This window comes from Rana temporaria, chromosome 11 (genome assembly GCF_905171775.1).
Source record: "Rana temporaria chromosome 11, aRanTem1.1, whole genome shotgun sequence".
NCBI classification, from domain to species: Eukaryota; Metazoa; Chordata; class Amphibia; order Anura; family Ranidae; genus Rana; species Rana temporaria.
Genome location: NC_053499.1, coordinates 127637813 through 127657569, shown reverse-complemented (window position 1 = coordinate 127657569; position 19757 = coordinate 127637813). Strand labels below are relative to the sequence as shown.

The following is a 19757-nucleotide window of genomic DNA, read 5'->3' as shown; positions in this document are numbered from 1 at the left end:
GTTCAAGCCCTTTTGGATAACCTGCCTCCGGGTTTTCCTCAAGCTGATCCCCCACCGAACGGCATACAGCCTGGGATCTCCTCAGTAGAAGGGGGACCCAGTAAGTCACTGGGGCCCCTTTGTGGCATCAGTTGCCCCAGGCCAGACCCCATCTGTGTTCACCCTTAGACACCATCATCCATCACCTTTATTTAGATGGCAACTCACCTCCTCATAGAAGGTTAATAGATTGGTTTGGCAAGAACGATTCTTCATGAATCCATGCTGATTACTGCTAATGATAAAGTTTTCATTACTAAAATCTTGTATATGTCCATTATCATCCCCTCCTAGAGCTTGCATACTATTGATGTTAGGCTAACTGGTTAACTGGTCTTAGGAACACGTCTGGCAATTACTTGACTGAGTACCGTTGGGTGCAAGCTATCTGATCCTGGTGATTTATGAATGTTAAGTTTCCCAAGCCTAATTCTAATTCTGTCCTCTGTTAGCCATAAGGGTGCTTCCTGTGATGTGTCACAAGCATAAATTATGCAGTTTTTGTTACTGAAGCCCCCTGATTCCCATGTGAAGACTGAGCAGAAGAATAAATTCAATACCTTTGCCATCTCCCCATCCATTGTAACCAGATGTCCTTCATCATTCTTTATGGGGCCAATATGTTTGCATACTTAATTCTCAAGGTGGTAATCAGGATAAAAAAATTCTACAAAGAGAAATTAGATGGATTCACACTTTGGCTGCTACTGCTGCCACTGACCTCAATGATGCTATTAGCTACAAACATTTTCTTAAAAAATACTCACATCTGTTTATTTACGGGAAGATATTTGTTCATCTCGCTGTCTGTATTGATCTGTATTGATCTGTTATAGGGTGTAATGGAACCTTCTTCTTCCGCATATGCCTTATCATGGAGGGCTCTTTTTGTCCATCCACTTATCTGGGTGTAGAATTTTGGTGTGGGTTGTTTGGTGTGAGTTTGCGTGAATATGTCTTTATACTGCTCTATACACCTCTCCACTTCCTGTGTAAGTCTATCACTGGATAAGTGTTTGCAGTCATGTGACCACGCTCACTTCCTGTTGATATTTGCTGAACCATTTAAGAAGTGCCCTGTTTGGCCACTTGACCATGATCACACGGTTGATGTTATATGTCATGTGATCAGATAGCTCTATCTGTCCACCTAATTGGGGGTGGAGTTGGGTGTATTGGCGTGGGTGGATGTCATTATGCCTTTCTATGTACCTCTCTACTTCCTGTCGATATCTACCTAGTCACTTAAGAAGTGTTTGCGGTCACAAGGCCATGCTCACTTCCTGTCGATACCTGTTCTATCATTTGAAAGGTGGATTTGTGGCCACATGACTACACATATATGAATGCGATCACATGGCGATGCCATACACCATGTGACCGGATATCTTTCTGCTTTCTTAATGTCCTATTACAGATGGGGATGAAGGTAGTCACATGACTTTGAGCATGTGACCCATGATCATGTGGTGTTGCTCTACGTCATATGACTCGGCTCTTCTGGCACAATTTTCAGACTGCCACACCCCTCTACTTCCTCTCCCTCTAAATAAGCTGGTGCGCACATGGGTCTGAGCCACACACAGCAAAGAAAGCCATACACAGGGGTGTAGCACCAAAGAGTAAGCCGTATGTTTGCTCAACCATTCTAGTAACCACTATGCGACTTTGTCCTAAAGTGGATATTAATTCCATCCAATTGCTTCTGTTACAGGGGCACACTTTTCCCCTACGTATGTGGCAATAACAACTTGAGCACCAACAAAAGGTCTCCCCCCGTGTGATAAGTGCAGTATTTACACATTCAGGTGGGTCTGTGCTTTTTTTAAATTTGTATATGCTAAATACCTAATAGTTTGCTATGCCCTCTTTTAGATATCCTATTCGCTTCTATACTTAACGGAATTGTATACTTAGCCACTTAATAATTTGTGACCAGTGTGTGGATTACGCTAACTTCTATACCAATTTAAATCATAAAACCCCTCATCTTGCCAAGAAAATGTATTTTGAATAAAAAAATGTGTGTATGACCTATGTACTATGGGAGATCATTATGGGTGATACTGCTAGTACCTCTTATCTATTTAGTATAATAGACCTTAACTCTGTGCTATAGTGACCAAACCAATGCAAATATTATAACAATTTGTAATTTTCCATTGGTTTGGTCACTATAGCACAGATTTAAGGTCTATTATACTAAATAGATAAGAGGTACTAAGCGTATCACCCGTAAGGTTCTCCCATAGTACATAGGGCATACACGCATATTTTTTTATTCAAAATACATTTTCTTGGCAAGATAAGGTGTGGTAGAATTTAAATTGTTATAGAAGTTAGCGCAATCCACACACTGGTCATAATTTAAAACACTCCACTTTAGGGTGGTATGTACATCTGATTGCAGCAAACAAAGTCATTGGAGATACATATTTAGTTTTTTTTTGCGCCGGTAGCACTTTTCTTTCACACACTTAATAATTTAGTGCGGTATACATGGGCCATTTTTCGGTACTATTGGTAAGTAGCATTCATATATACTCTCTGGATATTTTCTTTTGTATTTCTTTATTATATATCTTACCTAAAGGGTCAATATCCGACTATTGACTTGGTTTATTTTTAGATACTGTATTGAATGCGCTTATAGTGGGATTTTGTAACCACTCACCGCTGTGTGTGATTTATATTCAAATATATACATGACTACTATATACCAGGTGAGAAGTCTAATACAAATCGGTTTTTGAACTGGGGGACCTTTATAGTAGCACCCTAATCTATAACGCATATACTTGTTTGTTTTTTTTGTTTTATCTAGTGGTATCTACTATAGACCACATGATGGATATATGTATATCCTACTACCATAGACACATGATTTTTCGGTTGTCTATCAGTTTGGCCAAGTTCTCCCACACCTTGAGCCACAAGCTTACCAAGCAAGCATACACATTGTTATGTCTAGATATATAGTACACTAAATACTTAAACATGTACTCTCTTGTTTTTAACCACTTGCCTACTGGGCACAAATACCCCCTTCCTGCCCAGGCGAAATTTCAGCTTCCCACAAATAGAGCTTTCTTTTGGTGGTATTTGATCACCTCTGCTGTTTTTATTTTTTGTGCTACATATACGCCGCCATAATTTCAAATGTGCTCCGTCGCATCTTTACGCCGATTCACAATATGGCTTCAGCTGTCCGACGTAACTTGCCTACGCCGGCGTATCGTGGGCGCATAGTTACGCTAGACGCATTCGGCGTTCCCATTAAAAGATATGCAAATGAGTCAGATACGCAGATTCACAAACGTAGTATCAATATACGTCGTTTACGTAAGGCGTCTGACCGACATAAAGTTACCCCTGATATATGAGGCGCAGCCAATGTTAAGTATGGACGTCGGAATAGCGTTGAATTTTACACGTTTTACGTCGTTTGCGTAAGTCGTCCGTGAATGGGACTGGGCGTAAGTTACGTTCACGTCGACTAAGCATTGAGCGGGCGTAATTTACGGAGAAAATTCGACGTGATACTGAGCATGCGCGCGCATGAGCCGTTCGTAAAGCACGTCATTTACGCGGGGTCACGAATCATTTACATACAACACGCCCACTACCAGCCTAGTTTGAATTAGGCGTGCTTACGCCGGCCCATTTACACTACGCCGCCGTAACTTAGAGCGCAAGTTCTTTCTGAATACGGGACCTGCCGCTCTAAGTTACGGCGGCGTAGTGTATCTGAGATACGCTACGCCCGCCTAAAGATAGGCGATTCTCTCTGAATCTGGCCCAATATTTTTTACTTTTTGCTATAATAAATATCCCATTTTTTTTTTACTAGTAATGGCGGCGATCTGCGATTTTTATTGGGAATGTGACATTATGGTGGACACATTGGACACTTTTGACACATTTTTGGGACCATTCACATTTATACAGCGATCAGTGCTATAAATATGCACTGATTACTGTATAAATGTGACTGGCAGGGAAGTGGTTAACACTAGGGGGTGAGGAAGGGGTTAAATGTGTACCCTGGGAGTGATTCTTACTGTGGGGGAAGGGGACTGACTGGGGGAGGTGACCGATCTGTGTCCCTATGTACAAGGGACACAGCATCGGTCTCCTCTCCCTAACAGGACGTGGATCTCTGTGTTAACACACAGAGACCCACGGTCCTGCTCAGTTACTGGGCAATCATGGGTGCCCGGCGGCCATCGCGGCCGCCGAGCACGCGCATCGTCCCCCCCTAGTGGCTGTGAAAGACGAGGACGTCATATGACATCCTGTCAGAATAGATCTATCGTGCCGCCGTCAATTGATGGCGGCCGGTAGTATAGTGGTTAAATATACCAGCACTTACCCAGTATCTGTCCGGAGGAAGCTAATATTTTAGTGAAACGCGTTGACAAGCACGTTTTTGGAGGCATTACTGGATCAGAAACGTTTCTCTTACCTTAATACAGTATTAAATTAATCTTTGTACCATGGGTCCAGTCCTCTATAACTGCATTATTGGGTAACTGGTAACTGTGTCCATACAGGGTGTTTGTATGTTTATAGTTTTTTTTAAATATGTTGTAATAAAATGTTTACCTTTACCGATTCTCTCTCGAAGGGCCCTTTCACACAGGGCGGTCCCCGCTCCGTGTGTCCGTAAAAGCTCAGCGGGGATCCTCCGTAAAATCCGTAAAATCCCAGCTGGCAGCTGACAGGGCAGTCCCCGCACACTGTGCAGGGACCGCCCTGTCTTTCCTCCGCTCTCCCCTGTCTTTCTGGGAGCAAAAGTTGAAGCACATTTCAGTCACCTACTGCTACACCAACCACTCCCTGCCCCCAGATCAAAAACAAACAGGTCTAGCTTGCAGCATAGGCCTGTTGAAATTTACCTGCACTGCCAGAACATACAACAACACTACACTTCTAGCACCTACCTATGGTAGAGGGTGCTACATGGGGATAACAGACAGGGGTGACAATGCATGTGGCCGGCGGTCGCGATGACCGCCGGCCACACGAGCCAGAACAGGGACGTGTATGTGTAAACACACAAATCCTTGTTCTGTGAGGAGAGGAGAGACAGATTGTTGAAAGGAAAACCTAATTTTGTGTACATCAACCGTAGGGTGATAATACGGATGCACTGGTATTAGGTGTGCCACCGCCCCGATAATGTAGAATTGGACTAGGGACTAGTGAGTTGGGCTTTAAAGGCGCACGATACAAAAAATGTAGAAAACTAGAAAAAAATTATTATGGGTACAGAAATATCATAGATACAGTTATAAATAAAAAATCACGAAGTGAAATTCAATTGACAACTGGTTTACCACACAATTCCAAAGCATAATTATAAAAACATATCACAAGTGACCAGCTGGTTACCCAGAGGAACAGGAGGATTTGCTCGACATGTTGCGCGCTTTTGGAATTAGCGCTTCCTCGGGAGCATAGATATCTCATTAGAGGGTATCCTGCGTTGGTGGTAATCAACGAACGGTCTCTTGTTATCCCATCGTTGATTGTAATTCACAGAGATATTTACTTCAACCAAATAGGGAGGTATAGTCATAAAATTGCAAAACCGAATTGCATGTGATGGTATGGCCGTCAATTGCTGGTAAGCAATGAACAATGAACCTCATCCAGGGATATATTTACACACTCAGCTAATACATACAGTATAGTAGACCGAACAAAAAAGGCAGATGGGTAGATCTGTCTAAACGATCTTCCACCTAGCTGACCTTAATCCATGGGTATGGAAAGGGTAATAGGTGAAGGCGTTAGTCCTTAGTATTTCAATAGGGTGTATAGCTGAGTGTATCCCTGGTATAAAAGTAGCGCCAGTACTGGTGTGTAAATATATCCCTGGATGAGGTTCATTGTTCATTGCTTACCAGCAATTGACGGCCATACCATCACATGCAATTCGGTTTTGCAATTTTATGACTATACCTCCCTATTTGGTTGAAGTAAATTTCTCTGTGAATTACAATCAACGATAGGATAACAAGAGACCGTTCGTTGATTACCACCAACGCGGGATACCCTCTAATGAGATATCTATGCTCCTGAGGAAGCGCTAATTCCAAAAGCGCGCAACATGTCGAGCTAATCCTCCTGTTCCTCTGGATAACCAGCTGGTCACTTGTGATATAACGTTTTTATAATTATGCTTTGGAATTTAAGCTTTTTATGTTAGAATCATACAATGAATGTGAACCATGTGTGGTAAACCAGTTGTCAATTGAATTTCACTTCGTGATTTTTTATTTATAACTGTATCTATGATATTTCTGTACCCATAATACATTTTTTCTAGTTTTCTACATTTTTTGTATCGTGTGCCTTTAAAGCCCAACTCACTAGTCCCTAGTCCGAGAGACAGATTGTTTGTTCCTACTAGCTAGGAATAACGATCTGTCATCTCCTCCTAGTCAGTCCCATCCCCCAACAGTTAGAACACACATGAGGGAACAGAGTTAACCCCAGATCCCCCTTTTCTGCCAGTGACATTTACACAGTAACCAGTGCAATTTAATAGCACTGATCGCTGTATAATTGTCATTGGTCCCAAAAATGTGTCAAAAGTGTCCGATCTCTACCATAATGTTGCAGTCCCGATAAAAATTGCTGATCACTGCCATTACTAGTAAAAAATAATAATAATAATAATAAAAATGGCATACATCTTTCCCCTATTTTGTAGACGCAAATCAATCAATATACGCTTATTGCGATTTTTATTACCAAAAAAATGTAGAATACATATCGGCCTAAACTGCTTTTTTTTTTATTGAAAAGTTCTTTATTTTGAAGAAGACAAAATACAAAATACATCCAACAAGGTTGATTATAAGCATTAACAGTCAGATAAGGCATATCACAAAGTAAAACAGTCAGAGGAAAGGACCTCTGTGATCATCAATTAGAACAGAGACATCTTATCCACAAAGACAGCTTATTTAAACTCGTAACCATCATCTGTCATAAATACCATAAGGGTAGCCTTTAGCAAAGGATCAACCACTGCTTTTTTTTTAAAAAAAGAACTGGGGATATTTATTATTGTAAAAAGTACAAAATATTGTGTTTTTTTTTTTCAAAATTGTTGCTCTTTTTTTGTTTATAGCGCAAAAAAAATAAAAAATAAATCGCAGAGATGATCAAATACCACTAAAAGAACGCTCTATTTGTGGGGGAAAAGGACATCAATTTTGTTTGGGTACAATATTGCATGCCGCGCAATTGTCAGTTAAAATAACGCAGCGCTTTATCCCATAAAATGGCCTGGTCATGGAGCAGCCAAATCTTCCGGGGCTTAAGTGGTTAAAGGCGAGCAGTCACAAGGTGGGAACGTAACAAGCTGACAGGAGTGGGGAGGGAACACAGAAGTTTGGCTTTGAAAAATATGACAATCATCTGATAGCAGGCTCTAATGCACAGTAACCAAGAGGTTATCATTGCCTTTACTGATATAACTGGTCTTACTAACGATGTTGCTGCACCCAGTTAGAGGATTACACAAACATTTCAACATTGTGCACCTGGCTGGTGTTTTTTTTCTCCAGCAATACATGTACAGTTTTCCTAGTGGTGGTTATGTGGTCACACATCTTTCTATCAGTTTTTATAAATCACATCAGCTATGTTAACTAGGTGCATATTTCCATGGCAACTGTGCTTCTTAAAAAAATGTGCTTTTTTATCTGTCCTGCCAATCAACCATCAAGTTCCAACTGTAAGATTTCCAGTGGAGGTTAACAATTAATAGGAGTAAGGAAGTGTTATACCACCTGTCAGGTGTTGTTGCAGTTTTCTATTTTATTGAGAATATCGCTGTATGTAATAGCAGAACAAAGCATGTCAGGAAGGGGAGTCATTACATGTAAAAAATAGAACACCTTTGGGATGAATTAAAGCAGAGACTGCGAGTCAGGCCTTCTTGTCCAATATCAGTGCCTGACCTCACAAATGCACTTCTGCAAAAATGGTCAAACATTCCTAAACCTTGTGGACAGCCTTCTTAGAAGAGTTATAGCTGCAAAGGGTGAGCCAACTCAATATTGAACCCTACGGACTAAGGCCCAGATTCACAAATGAGATACGACAGCGTATGTCCAGATACACCGTCGTATCTCTGAGTTGCGCCGTCGTATCTATGCGCCTGATTCTTAGAATCAGTTACGCATAGATTTCCCTTAGATCCGACCGGCGCAAGTCTCTTACGCCGTCTGATCGTAACTGCATATTTACGCTGGCCGCTAGGGGCGTGTACGCTGATTTACGCTTTGAAATATGTAAATTAGCTAGATACGCAAATTCACGAAGGTACACCCGGCCGACGCAGTACAGATACGCTGTTTACGTTAGGCTTTTTACCGGTGTAAAGTTACCCCTGCCATATGAGGCGTGTATGTGGCGTACCAATGTTAAGTATGGGCGTCGTTCCCGCGTCAAAATTTGAAAATTTTACGTTGTTTGCGCAAGTCGTCCGTGAATGGGGATGGACGTAATTTACGTTCACGTCGAAACCAATACGTCCTTGCGGCGTATTTGAAGCAATGCACACTGGGATATGTCCACGGACGGCGCATGCGCCGTTCGTGAAAAACGTCAATCACGTCGGATCACATTAACATAAAACATGCCCCCCTGTCCCACATTTGAATTAGGCGTGCTTACGCCGGCCAATTTACGCTAAGCCGCCGCAACTTACGGAGCAAGTGCTTTGAGAATACAGCACTTGCCCGTCTAAGTTGCGGAGGCGTAACGTAAATCGGATAAGTTACGCCTGCGCAAAGATACACGGATGTACAAGAATCTGGCCCCAAGACTGGAATGCCATTGATGTTTTTGTGCGTGTAAAGGCAGGCGTCCCAATACTTGACAATACAGTGCATGTATGAAAAGTAATTAATTGGATTAGTTGTGGTACTTTTAATTTCTTGCACTGCACAATTTTGATTATTTAAAAGTTTGTGTCATGCAATTCAAACTTCTGCAAGCAGCTGGGAGGGAGGGAGGGAAGATTTATTGTTAGCTGCATTGGAATACCCAATTGTATTTTCATCAATATAGATTTGAGTGTATTGTCTAGGACAGCCTTTTTCAACCAGGATGCCCAGGTACCCTGAGGTGCCTTGAGGTTTCTTCAGGGATACCTTAACAACTTCAATACCAGGCACCTTTCCGCCCAGACCAATTTTCAACTTATAGCGCTCTCACACTCTGAATGATAATTATTCAGTCATGCTACACTGTATCCAAACACAATTGTTATCATTTTATTCACAAATAGAGCTTTCTTTTTGTGGTATTTAATCACCACTGGGTTTTTTATGTTTTGCGCTATAAGCAAAAAAACTGCAAAAAAATAAAAACACTTTAAGTTTATATTGTGAAATTTTGCAAATAAGTAATTTTTCTTCATAAATTTGTGCCAACATTTAATACTGCTACATATCTTTGGTAACATTAACCCAAATTAGTGTATATTATTTGGTCTTTGTGAAAGTTATAGAGTCTACAAACTATGGTACCAATCACTGAAAATTGATCACATCTGATCACACCTAATGTACTGAGACAATAACAAGCCAGGAAAGTACAAATACCCCCAAATTACCCCTTTTTGGAAAGTAGACAGTCCAAGGTATTTACTAAGAGGCATGGTGAGGTTTTTGAAGTTTTATTTTTTTATATTTCTTATGAATATTAAGATTTTTTTTTTTTTTACACAAACTGGTCATATTAACAGGTTATCTCTCACACAGCATATGCATAATTGCAACTACACCCCAAAATACATTCTGCTACTCCTCCTGAGTATGGCGATACCACATGTGTGAGACTTTTACACAGCGTGGCCACATACCGAGGTCCAACATTGAAGTAGCACTTTCAGGCATTGTACAAGCATAAATTGAACATATCCTCTCTCAACCGCCTATTACACTTTTGAAGGCCCTGGAGCACCAGGACAATGGAATTGTCCACAAAATGACCCATTTTGGAAAGCACACACCCCAACGTATAATCTATAAAGCATTATGAGTCTTTTGAACGGTTCATTTTTTTCCAGAAGGTTTTGGAAAATGTGGAAAAAATATGAAAATGCATTTGTTTTACACAAAGTTGTCAATTTATAAGATATTTCTAACACATAGCATATACATAGCAAAAATGACACCCCAAAATGCATTCCGCTACTCCTCATGAGTATGGCGATACCAAATGTGTGGGACTTTTACACAGCTTGGCCACATACAGAGGCCCAACATCCAAGTAGAACTTCCAGGCATTCTAGCAGCATTAAATGCACATATAATTTTCTGATTACCGATCACATTTTTGAAGGCCCTTCATATATCGAACACATAGCAGGTACATACCAAATAACAAAAGATTACCTGTGGTTTTAAAAGTGCAGTGGTCCACAGAGGAGAGCATCGGTCCAGGCAGCAGGCAGGGATGAGGTCAGCGACAACAAAACCAATCATCCAGACAGCAGGCAGGAATACTGTCCATAGTTCATACAGGCAGAGATACTGTCAGCACAGCCAAAGCACAAATCCAGGTATCAGGCAGAGGTGTCCCGGCAGAAATACTGTCCAAAGTCACTAGAGGCAGCAGGCAGATATATGGTCAACACAGCCAAAGTATTGGTCCAAGCAGCAGGAAGAAACATGGTCCATAATGTCATGGGTCATTACAGGCTGTAATATGGTCAGCACAGCCAAAGTATTGGTCCAGCCAGCAGGAAGGACCAAAAAAACAAAAGTTGTTCTCTACTCAGAACGCTATTCTGAAGCCCCTCACATATGTGAGACCCCTGTTTACTAAAAGTAGATGGCCAAAAGATCAGTCCAAGTGGCAGTCAAAAACATGGTCGATTAACAGGCCATGGTCGGTGCACGTGGAAGTCAGGAACATGGTTTAAATTGGCAGGCAGAGGCATCGTCGGTAAACAGGCTGAGGTTGGTGCACGTGGAGGTCAGAAACGTGGTTTAAATCGTCAGGCAGAGGCATCGTAGGTAAACAGGCTGAGGTTGGTGGAGGTCAGAAACGTGGTTTAAATTGACAAGCAAAGACGTCGTCGGTAAACAGGCCAGGGTCAGTTAATTACGGTAACATGGAAGGTAGTAACATGGTAGCAGGCAAATAGGGAAAAGACAGTCTGTTAATAATAAGGGGAACTAATATTGGATGGACGTATGATACTTTTTGAAGCACTGTCCCGATGCACAGGCCAGGTTGGGAGGGACAATCGGGACAGTAATAGGTGGTGTCTCTTCTTACTCCTCCTCTGCTGCATACACGGCATTGTTTTGGCATCTTCTTCCAGATTCTGTGGAGGGGATGCTAAAGGGAAAGTGTTGCTCGTAAAGTCGACTCACACTATCAGAGCGAATACTTCCTGGGGTGGGATCTTGTTGGTAAGTGAGGGCTTCAATGATATCTTTGATATAATGGAGGTAGGGGATTTGTGGGTTTTGAGTTGCTTTTTGGTAGCAGATTAAAAATGAAAAAGGGCCATGTGAAACAGGTGAAACGCAACTTTCTTGTGCCAATAATGGGACTTTCTGGTTGATAAGTAGGGCTGTAGCATCTGGTAGTTTAAATACATGTACAATGTACAAATTGTAGTCCTGAACACAATAGGGCCGCGTCTTCTTTGGATCTCCACCACGGTGTCATTGTGGATGGTAGAGAGGATGTGGACATCTTTCTTGTCCCTCCACTTTTTGGCCAACACCTCCTCGTTCCTCATGAATGATGATTTTCCAGGTTGCAATTTTTTGGTCAACAAATTTTGTGGGAAGCCCTTTCCGTTTTTTTTTTTTAAGGTACCGCAGACCGGGGTTTGCTTACTGTAAAGGTGACAAAAAAGGGGCAGGCTGGTATAATAATTATTGACATATAAATGGTATCCTTTTCTGAACAGGGGGTATGCCAACTCCCAGACAATTTCCCCACTGGTTCCAATATATATGGGGCAATCACGGGGCTGGAGCTGGGAGTCTTTGCCTTCGTAGATCCGGAATGTGAAGATGTATCCAGTGGTTCAATTGCATAATTTATTTAATTTCAACACATACCTGGCTCTCTTGCTTGGTATATACTGCTTGAAGTGCAGTCGGCCAGTGAAATGTATGAGGGACTCGTTCACACAAATGTTTTGGTCTGGGATGAAAACTTCTGTAAATCGCTGGGAAAAGGCATTGATTAGGGGGCGTATCATGTACAATTTGTGGTAGTTGGGATGATCTCGGGGAGGGCACTGTGAATTGTCATTGAAGTGGAGAAAACGCATAATCATGTCGTATCTTGTCCTGGACATGACAGCGGAAAATATAGGCATGTGTTGGATGGGGCGTTTAGACCAATATGCATGGACTTCGTTGTTTTTTGTAAGCCCCATATTGAACGTCAGGGCCAAAAACAATTTAAATTCGTCCAATGTTAGACGCCGCCACTGGAACATGCGGGCGTAGGAAGAATTGGGGTTGGCAGCAATAAATTGGGATGCATACATATTAGTTTGATCCACTATATTCTGCAGAAAATCTTGTGGGAATGTATTTCCATTACTTGTACTGGGCTCCTCTTCCTGGGGTATGGCGCTGCTGGTGGTGGGCAGATCTCCTGATCTTGGTCCTGATCGCATTATTTTGGGAGGGACCGTTTCCTCCAGGGACTCGGACTCTGAGCCACTATCCTCCACTGGCTCGTATTCCGAACCAGAATCGGATGATGGGAGCTCCCTGCTGTTCTCATCATCCGACATGATAATAATGGCATATGCCTCCTCAGGTGTGTAAAGCCTTTGGGACATTATGGCAGTACTTATTGGTGGGCCTGTGTAATGGTACTGCTGGTGGTAGTGGTGGCGGCCTATGTGGTGGTACCGATGGCGGTATGGGTGGTGCTGGCACCGATGGCGGTACGGGTGGTGGTGGTACCGATGGCGGTACGGGTGGTGGTGGTACCGATGGCGGTACGGGTGGTGGTGGTACCGATGGCGGTCCGGGTGGTGGTGGTACCGATGGCGGCACTGGTAGCCTGTGTGGCGGTACCCATGGCGATACCGATGGAGGTGGGCCTGTGACAGATGATTGATAGATGGGCTGATTGACAGATCCTCTTTATTGGTGGGGGGGACGTGTTGTGCACAGTACAATAGACAAAACTACACTGATCTCACTTACTGATCCCTGCTCTCTCCTCACAATCTGTGTGTGAGGAGAGAGCAGGGATCTGATAGTAACTGCTTTTGTTTGTTTACATTTGTGACCGGCTGTGATTGGACACAGCGGGTCACGTGGTAAACAGCCAATTTCATTGGCTGTTTACCCTGATCGGGGAAGCGATGTGTCCAAGGGACGCACGCCTTCCCTGATCCCCGCTCTGCAAGCCTCTGGCGGCACGCACGGACCGCGCCGCCGAGTTTGTTGTGACATATGATCGGCTGTGACTTTGACACAGCCGATCACGTTGGTAAACAGCCAATGAAATTGGCCGTTTACCTGACCGGGGAAGCGCTGCGTCCGAGGGACACACGCCGTCCCCGATTCACAGCACTGCGCGCCCCCGCGGGCACGTGCTAGGCATTATCCTGCAGGACGGTTGTCACTGTGCATCATTAAGACTTCCTAGCCACCATCATTCTAACAACCAATAATGTCTTCAGTTGATAAAGGGGATTTTGGTCACCTACACAGCATTCTTGTGTGACCCTCCCCTGCCCCTCTCTGTCAGCATTGGGGTTACATTAGCAGAATGATGGAGAGAAACTGAGGGAGAAGAGAAACATTGGAATACTAGTCTGTACAAGTGTGCAAAATTGTACAGTATTTGCTTTGAAAGAATAAATCACCTCTAACATGGGTGTCCTACTATTAGAATCGTTTTTTACATTTCAGAATGGAGTGCCTCTAGACCAGGGATCCTCAAACTATGGCCCTCCTGATGTTGTGGAACTACACATCCCATGAGACATTGTAAAACTCTGACATTCACAGACATGACTAGGCATGATGGGAATTGTAGTTCCTGAACAACTGGAGGGCCATAGTTTGAAGACCCATGCTCTAGACTGTCCATAGGGTGCCTTGACTGAAAAAAGTTGGGAAACACTGGTCTAAGAAATAATAGCCACAATTATTGTTTAGTAGCTAGAGAGTATGTAAGCAGCTTGGTTTTGGAAATTAACAGATTGTGTTATCTGAGAGACAATAGTACCAGAATAGGTCCAGCTGTAGAAACATGGGGGGTTATTTACGAATGGCAAATCCACTTTGCATTACAAGTACAAACCACAAGGGAAAAATGCACTTGGAAGTGCAGTCACTGTAGATCTGAGGGGGACATGCAAGGAAAATAAAAAACAGCATTTTACCTAGACATGTGCGATTCCGTTCGTAACAAATGGATTTTCGTACAAATTTTTTAGTATTCGTACATTCGAATCAATTCGAACATTCGAATAGCTGCATTAGCATATTATTTGTCCGCACAAAAAGCATATTTCAGCTTTATGTAGAAGCTGTGAAGCTGATTTACATTTTCCATACAGTATATGAGGTCTTAACATCTAAGTTCTCAACTTTTCCTACCAGCTAATACTACCATGCAAGTCTGGACCTATTAGTTGTTGTATTGGTCGAACTGTACTTGAAAGTACTAAAATACGAATATTGCGGAATTACGAATAAGCAAAATAACGAACAAGCGAAAATAAGAATGTACGATTGGACAAACTTCAGTTTCTTTGTCTGTTCGTAAATTTGTGTACTAGGATCGTTCTTTAGAATGGGCACTGGGCAGTGTAGTTAGTGAGTGATGTAGCTTACTTAATTTCTTAGCCTATCAGCTTATCTCTTTTGTGTTGAGTCACACTGGACATTGTAATGCCTCGTACACACGATCGGACTTCAAACACACTTTTCTGTGGATTTTTGTCCGAAGGGAGTTGGCCGGACTTTTGTTGCCGAAAAGTTTGTCAGTTTGCAGAGCGAACTTTTGTCCGATGAAAACCGAAAAAGTTTGTCCGATGGAGTGTACATACGGTGGGATTTTTTGGAAAACTTGCTAATTTTGAAGTTGTTGGCAAAAAGTCCGACCGTGTGTACGGGGCTTAAGAGAAAGTCTATCTTAATATAGATTAGCCGCGTGTTGAAAATGAAAATGAAACTAAAATAAGAGATTGCGAATGACCGCGCCGTGATGTATTTACGAAAGTACAAATCTACGAATCCATTAAACGAAAATTATTATCTAACAAAATTACGAATTTTGAATTAACGAAAATACATTAGACAGAATTATGACTCATTCAGTATCAACGAAAATAAAACTGTTACGAAAATACGAACGGGTCCGAATATGAAAACTTGCGTCTTCCGAAATACGAACGGGTCCGAATAGGAAAACTTGCATCTTACGAAATTACGAATCTTTACAAATCTACGGAACGAGACGAAACAAAACAAAAACAAAAAAAATGCACATGTCTATTTTTAGCTTGCACATGATTGGATGATAAAATCAGCAGAGCTTCCCCTCATTTCAGATCAACCCCTTAGATTTACAGTGACTGTACTTCCAAGTGCACTTTGCACTTGTAGTGCAAAGCGGAGATTCATTTAGTAAATAACCCCCATTGTTTGGCTCATTAACGGTGCTGGAACACTGGAATATGCCACAAACTTCAAGGCACAACACAGGGTTTACAATCATTAGCAATTTGGCAGATGAGGTCCACCCATTAGTTTATTGGGTCCTCATTTCTGGGAATGGCTGCTTCATCCCAGGCCCCAGTTTAGTCAACAATAATGTGGTTCAGATGCTGCATGTGAGTGCTGCCTGCATGCAAGCCTGGACGCTACCTCAGCACCGAGATAGCTGCCTCCAATGCTGCTCCTAGTTTAGGGGGTCAGAGGCAGGTGGATAAACAAAGGAAATTCTGCAACACCATTAGGAAATGTGGCAAAGAGGTTCTAATGCAGCTATTACTCAAAGTGCCCCACTTTGAACTCCCTCTGGGACAATTACAGTACCCAGCCCATTGTACTCTTGTATCTGATCTCTAATAAGGTGACTCTTGGTTGGCAAATGTCCCCTGACTTTAAGTATATGCAGACTTGTTTTTGGCAAGTGACTCAAACCTTTTTGAACTTGGTTTGGCAATATATTGACCAAAAAATTAACATCTTCAGAAGGGGATTGACAGTGGCAACCCAAACATTCTTTTAGGCAAGGTGTGTCTTTAATGTGACCCCCATCCTTTTTGATGGGTAATAAAAAAAATGTTCAACTGTATTCAATATTAAACTCTTCTGCATCTATGTGTACATACTTTAAATTTTCTTGATAATGACAACTAGTACTAAATCAAAAGATGAGAAGAAGGAAGCAGGAAAGTAAAAAAAGACGAGATAAGACATCTAATTAGTCAGCTGCACATCCAATCAAACACTAGAGTATTTCGGCGGGTTGAAGTACTAGAACTGCACACCTTGCTGCATCAGGGTAGCATTTGTTTCTTGATATTTAAAGAAGAAGAATATTGTTGGCAGTTTAATGGAAGTTTTAGATTGAAGCATTTGAGACATCTAAGCATAAATTGTTCAGTGATATGCTCACCGCTTTTAAATCCTTTAGGGGGCTGGAGAAATCCATCTGTAGCATGTTCCCCAGGACAGGCAATGCTATAGGGCCAGGTGGGAAACCCTTTGGCCGAGACAGTTTCCATCGCAGCAACAAAAGAAGAGCAAAGCCTCCCAGGAACAGGGTAAAATATTCCATAGCTTCTATATAGTGTGCTGGCTGAGAGATTCCTGCACACTATGGTATATATAGCCTAAGTAATGCCCCACCCTACGAGAAAGCTATGATAATGTCTGCCTGGTATTATGTTACCTAACGCTGTCTTACTGAAGGCAACAGACGTCACATTCCTTTCATAGTTTTATTCTTGAGTAGCAAATATGCATATCCTAGCACAGGTGAACTTTGGAAGTGTTGCATAGTTATTGCTGAAAAGCTGAACATGTGATATACATGATGTAACATTTATGTAAAAACAGCATTTTTGTATACTTACGAAGTGGGCACTATATTGGTATATTTTACACAAGCCTGCAGTTCAGCTTTATACCTATAGGTGGATTAAAAAATAAGTATGACCAAAGCTTTTTTGGCTATACATTTCTTGTGAGTGAGTGAGTGAGAAACTTATATAGCGCAACATATGCAAACTGAATCGCCTCTGGGCGCTTAAAAGCAATAAACAATGGAAGAAAAAGATAGCGCTAGAAATAGTCTAATACAAGTACTGGACAAAACAGTATCATCAAATAGATAAATATTTCATTGGAAATAGATCATAAATAGATCATAAACAGTCCATAAAGAGTCCCATATGGTGCTCATGCTCAAAATTATGGAGTAGTGCTCAGACTTCTTCCTGATGATGGCTTTGTGATTAGCCGAAACGTTGAGGTATTACCGCGTCATTGCGTTACTTCTGCCGAATTCAACTTACCCGGGAATCGTGCTCCAGGACGCCGCTACAGGGGCTATTTCTTTCCATGGCCGAAGGGTTACCCTTTATTTCAATTGCCTGCTATACACCATGGGTGCCAGGACTATCAGGCACTCAGCAATGTAAGTAAACATTTTTTACTTTTGTCGAACAAATAAATATTTTATACAGCATTGAGCAATGAGGCTTTTTTCCTGTTCTTATCATCCCCATCCATCCCTATGAGGCACATCTCCCTGACGTTATCCTAAGGATTTGATTTCAGGGTATCCCCACATGCTTACAAGACCATACTAGTGATAGGTGGTCAACACCTAGGGGTGAGTGTACATCTATGTGGGGCACCCAGTCTGAGCACTACTCCATAGAATACATCTGATGAGCATGAGCACCATATGGAACTGTTTATGATCCACTGTCAATGAAATATTTATCTATTTGATGATACTGTTTTATCCAGTACTTATATTAGACTATTTCTAGCGCAATCTTTTTCTTCCATTGTCTGATAGATAGCTCTACCTCTCAGCTCGAGCTAGCTGCGCCCACTTCCTTCTCTACCCGGTGCTCAAGTGATAGCTGGATAAGCAGAGACAGGACTGGTGACTGGCAGTCACTGCTTTGCACTTGAGCAGAATTGAATGATTAGTGGACAGTGTTCGTGTCAGTTCTCGGTCTTAGAGCCAACGTGGGACAGCTGCAGCATTAAGGTGATTACGTGTGTTTATTTTTTTAAAACCCACGATTCTATATCTAAAGTAAAAAAAAAAAAAAACATGCAAGAATGCGCTACAATAAAATAGCAGCTTTATGCTCCCCAAAAAAGGCAATGTTGGCTGATATTAGAAGAGAGGTCCCCGAGTTTCTCTGCTCTGAAATTTTAGGGAATCACACCCAGGGTAATCTACTAACCGGAGGGAGATTCTTGCTTGGAGTGCTGGAAAGCTGTCAAATCCAACAGCCAATTAAAGGAGGCGTTGGCACTCCTTACCTCTCAGCCACACATATGCAAGGGGTGTGTATACACGATACATGTAGCTGCATGACAGGGAATACTGCCTATACTTGGCTGTCAGCTTTGACAGCTGCCTGAAAGGGCCATTTAGGAGGGTTTTGACTCATGTCCAGACATGCCCGAGTTCATCGCTGCTCCATATGCCTCTCCGGTAACACTACCAGGTGCATAATGCAGGACCTTTCAGTCCTTCGCCATTTCTACGAGAACCCAATTGCCTTCTTACTAGGCAACTTACAGGGGTATTTGTGTTGAACGGTTAGGGGTCTTCTTTTTTCAAAGTTTTCATCAAAGATTCACCCATCGATCTAATTGATATTATAGAACAATAGAAACATTGATTCGTGTTCTCTTTTAGTATTGTTTATATAATGTATTTTTATGTCTAATCATTCACTTACTCTTTCAAATTAACCCGGAATGGCTAAAGCACAAAATCATTTTAATGACATGTTCTCTTGAAGTTTATGTATAAATAAATGCAAGAGATCTGTACTAGAAGGGCAGAAAAAACAATAGAGCTTACCACCATTCCACACTTGTTGGTATGTGTACAGCGTCACCTACTAGAAAAAGGCAGAAACAACAAGGAGTGTGGGCGTGGCTAGGAAGAGGACTATGTTTTGGCCTGGGGGAGGAGAGTGGGCAGATCTAATAAAGGGGTTTGTGTGTGTGGTTGGACTCTGGTGTCATAGATGGGGATGGGGGTCTGGGGGTGATGAGTAATAGGTGTCTGGGAGTGACCAATGATCAAGGTCTGAGAGTGATCAATGATGGATGTCTGGGGTTTATAAGTGATGGTTGTCTGGGGGGGAAGAGGGATGGGGGTGATCAATGATGGGTCTGCGTGTGCACGTGGGTCTGCGGGTGCACGTGGTCTGCAAGTACCTGTGTATTGTCTTGTTGAGTATCTGTGTATTGTATTGTTGAGTATTACTGTCAGGAAGCTAGTTGTTAGGCAATTTGGACAGGGTATAATGCCAATTCTCATTAAATTGGTAGGTACGATGCCCGGTGGGTGTGGAGATGCGACTCGGTGTACATCTTGCGGCATGTATGCATTCCTTGATTATCTGATCAATGATAAATACTGCTGTGCAAAATGTAAGCACATTGTTTCCCTGGAAGCCCAGGTTCTGAATC

At 42.2% G+C, this 19757-nt stretch overlaps 1 protein-coding gene across 1 annotated transcript in view; it reads right to left on the bottom strand.

The window, feature by feature from the left end:
• Positions 1–16984, bottom strand: part of LOC120917654 (cytochrome P450 2J6-like) — a 55573-nt gene extending 38589 nt beyond the window's left edge. The window contains exon 1 of the mRNA XM_040329106.1: positions 16699–16984. Coding sequence (XP_040185040.1) covers positions 16699–16860 — 162 coding nt within the window. The 5' untranslated portion in view covers positions 16861–16984. The remainder of the gene's footprint in view (positions 1–16698) is intronic.
• Positions 16985–19757: the final 2773 nt, after the last annotated feature.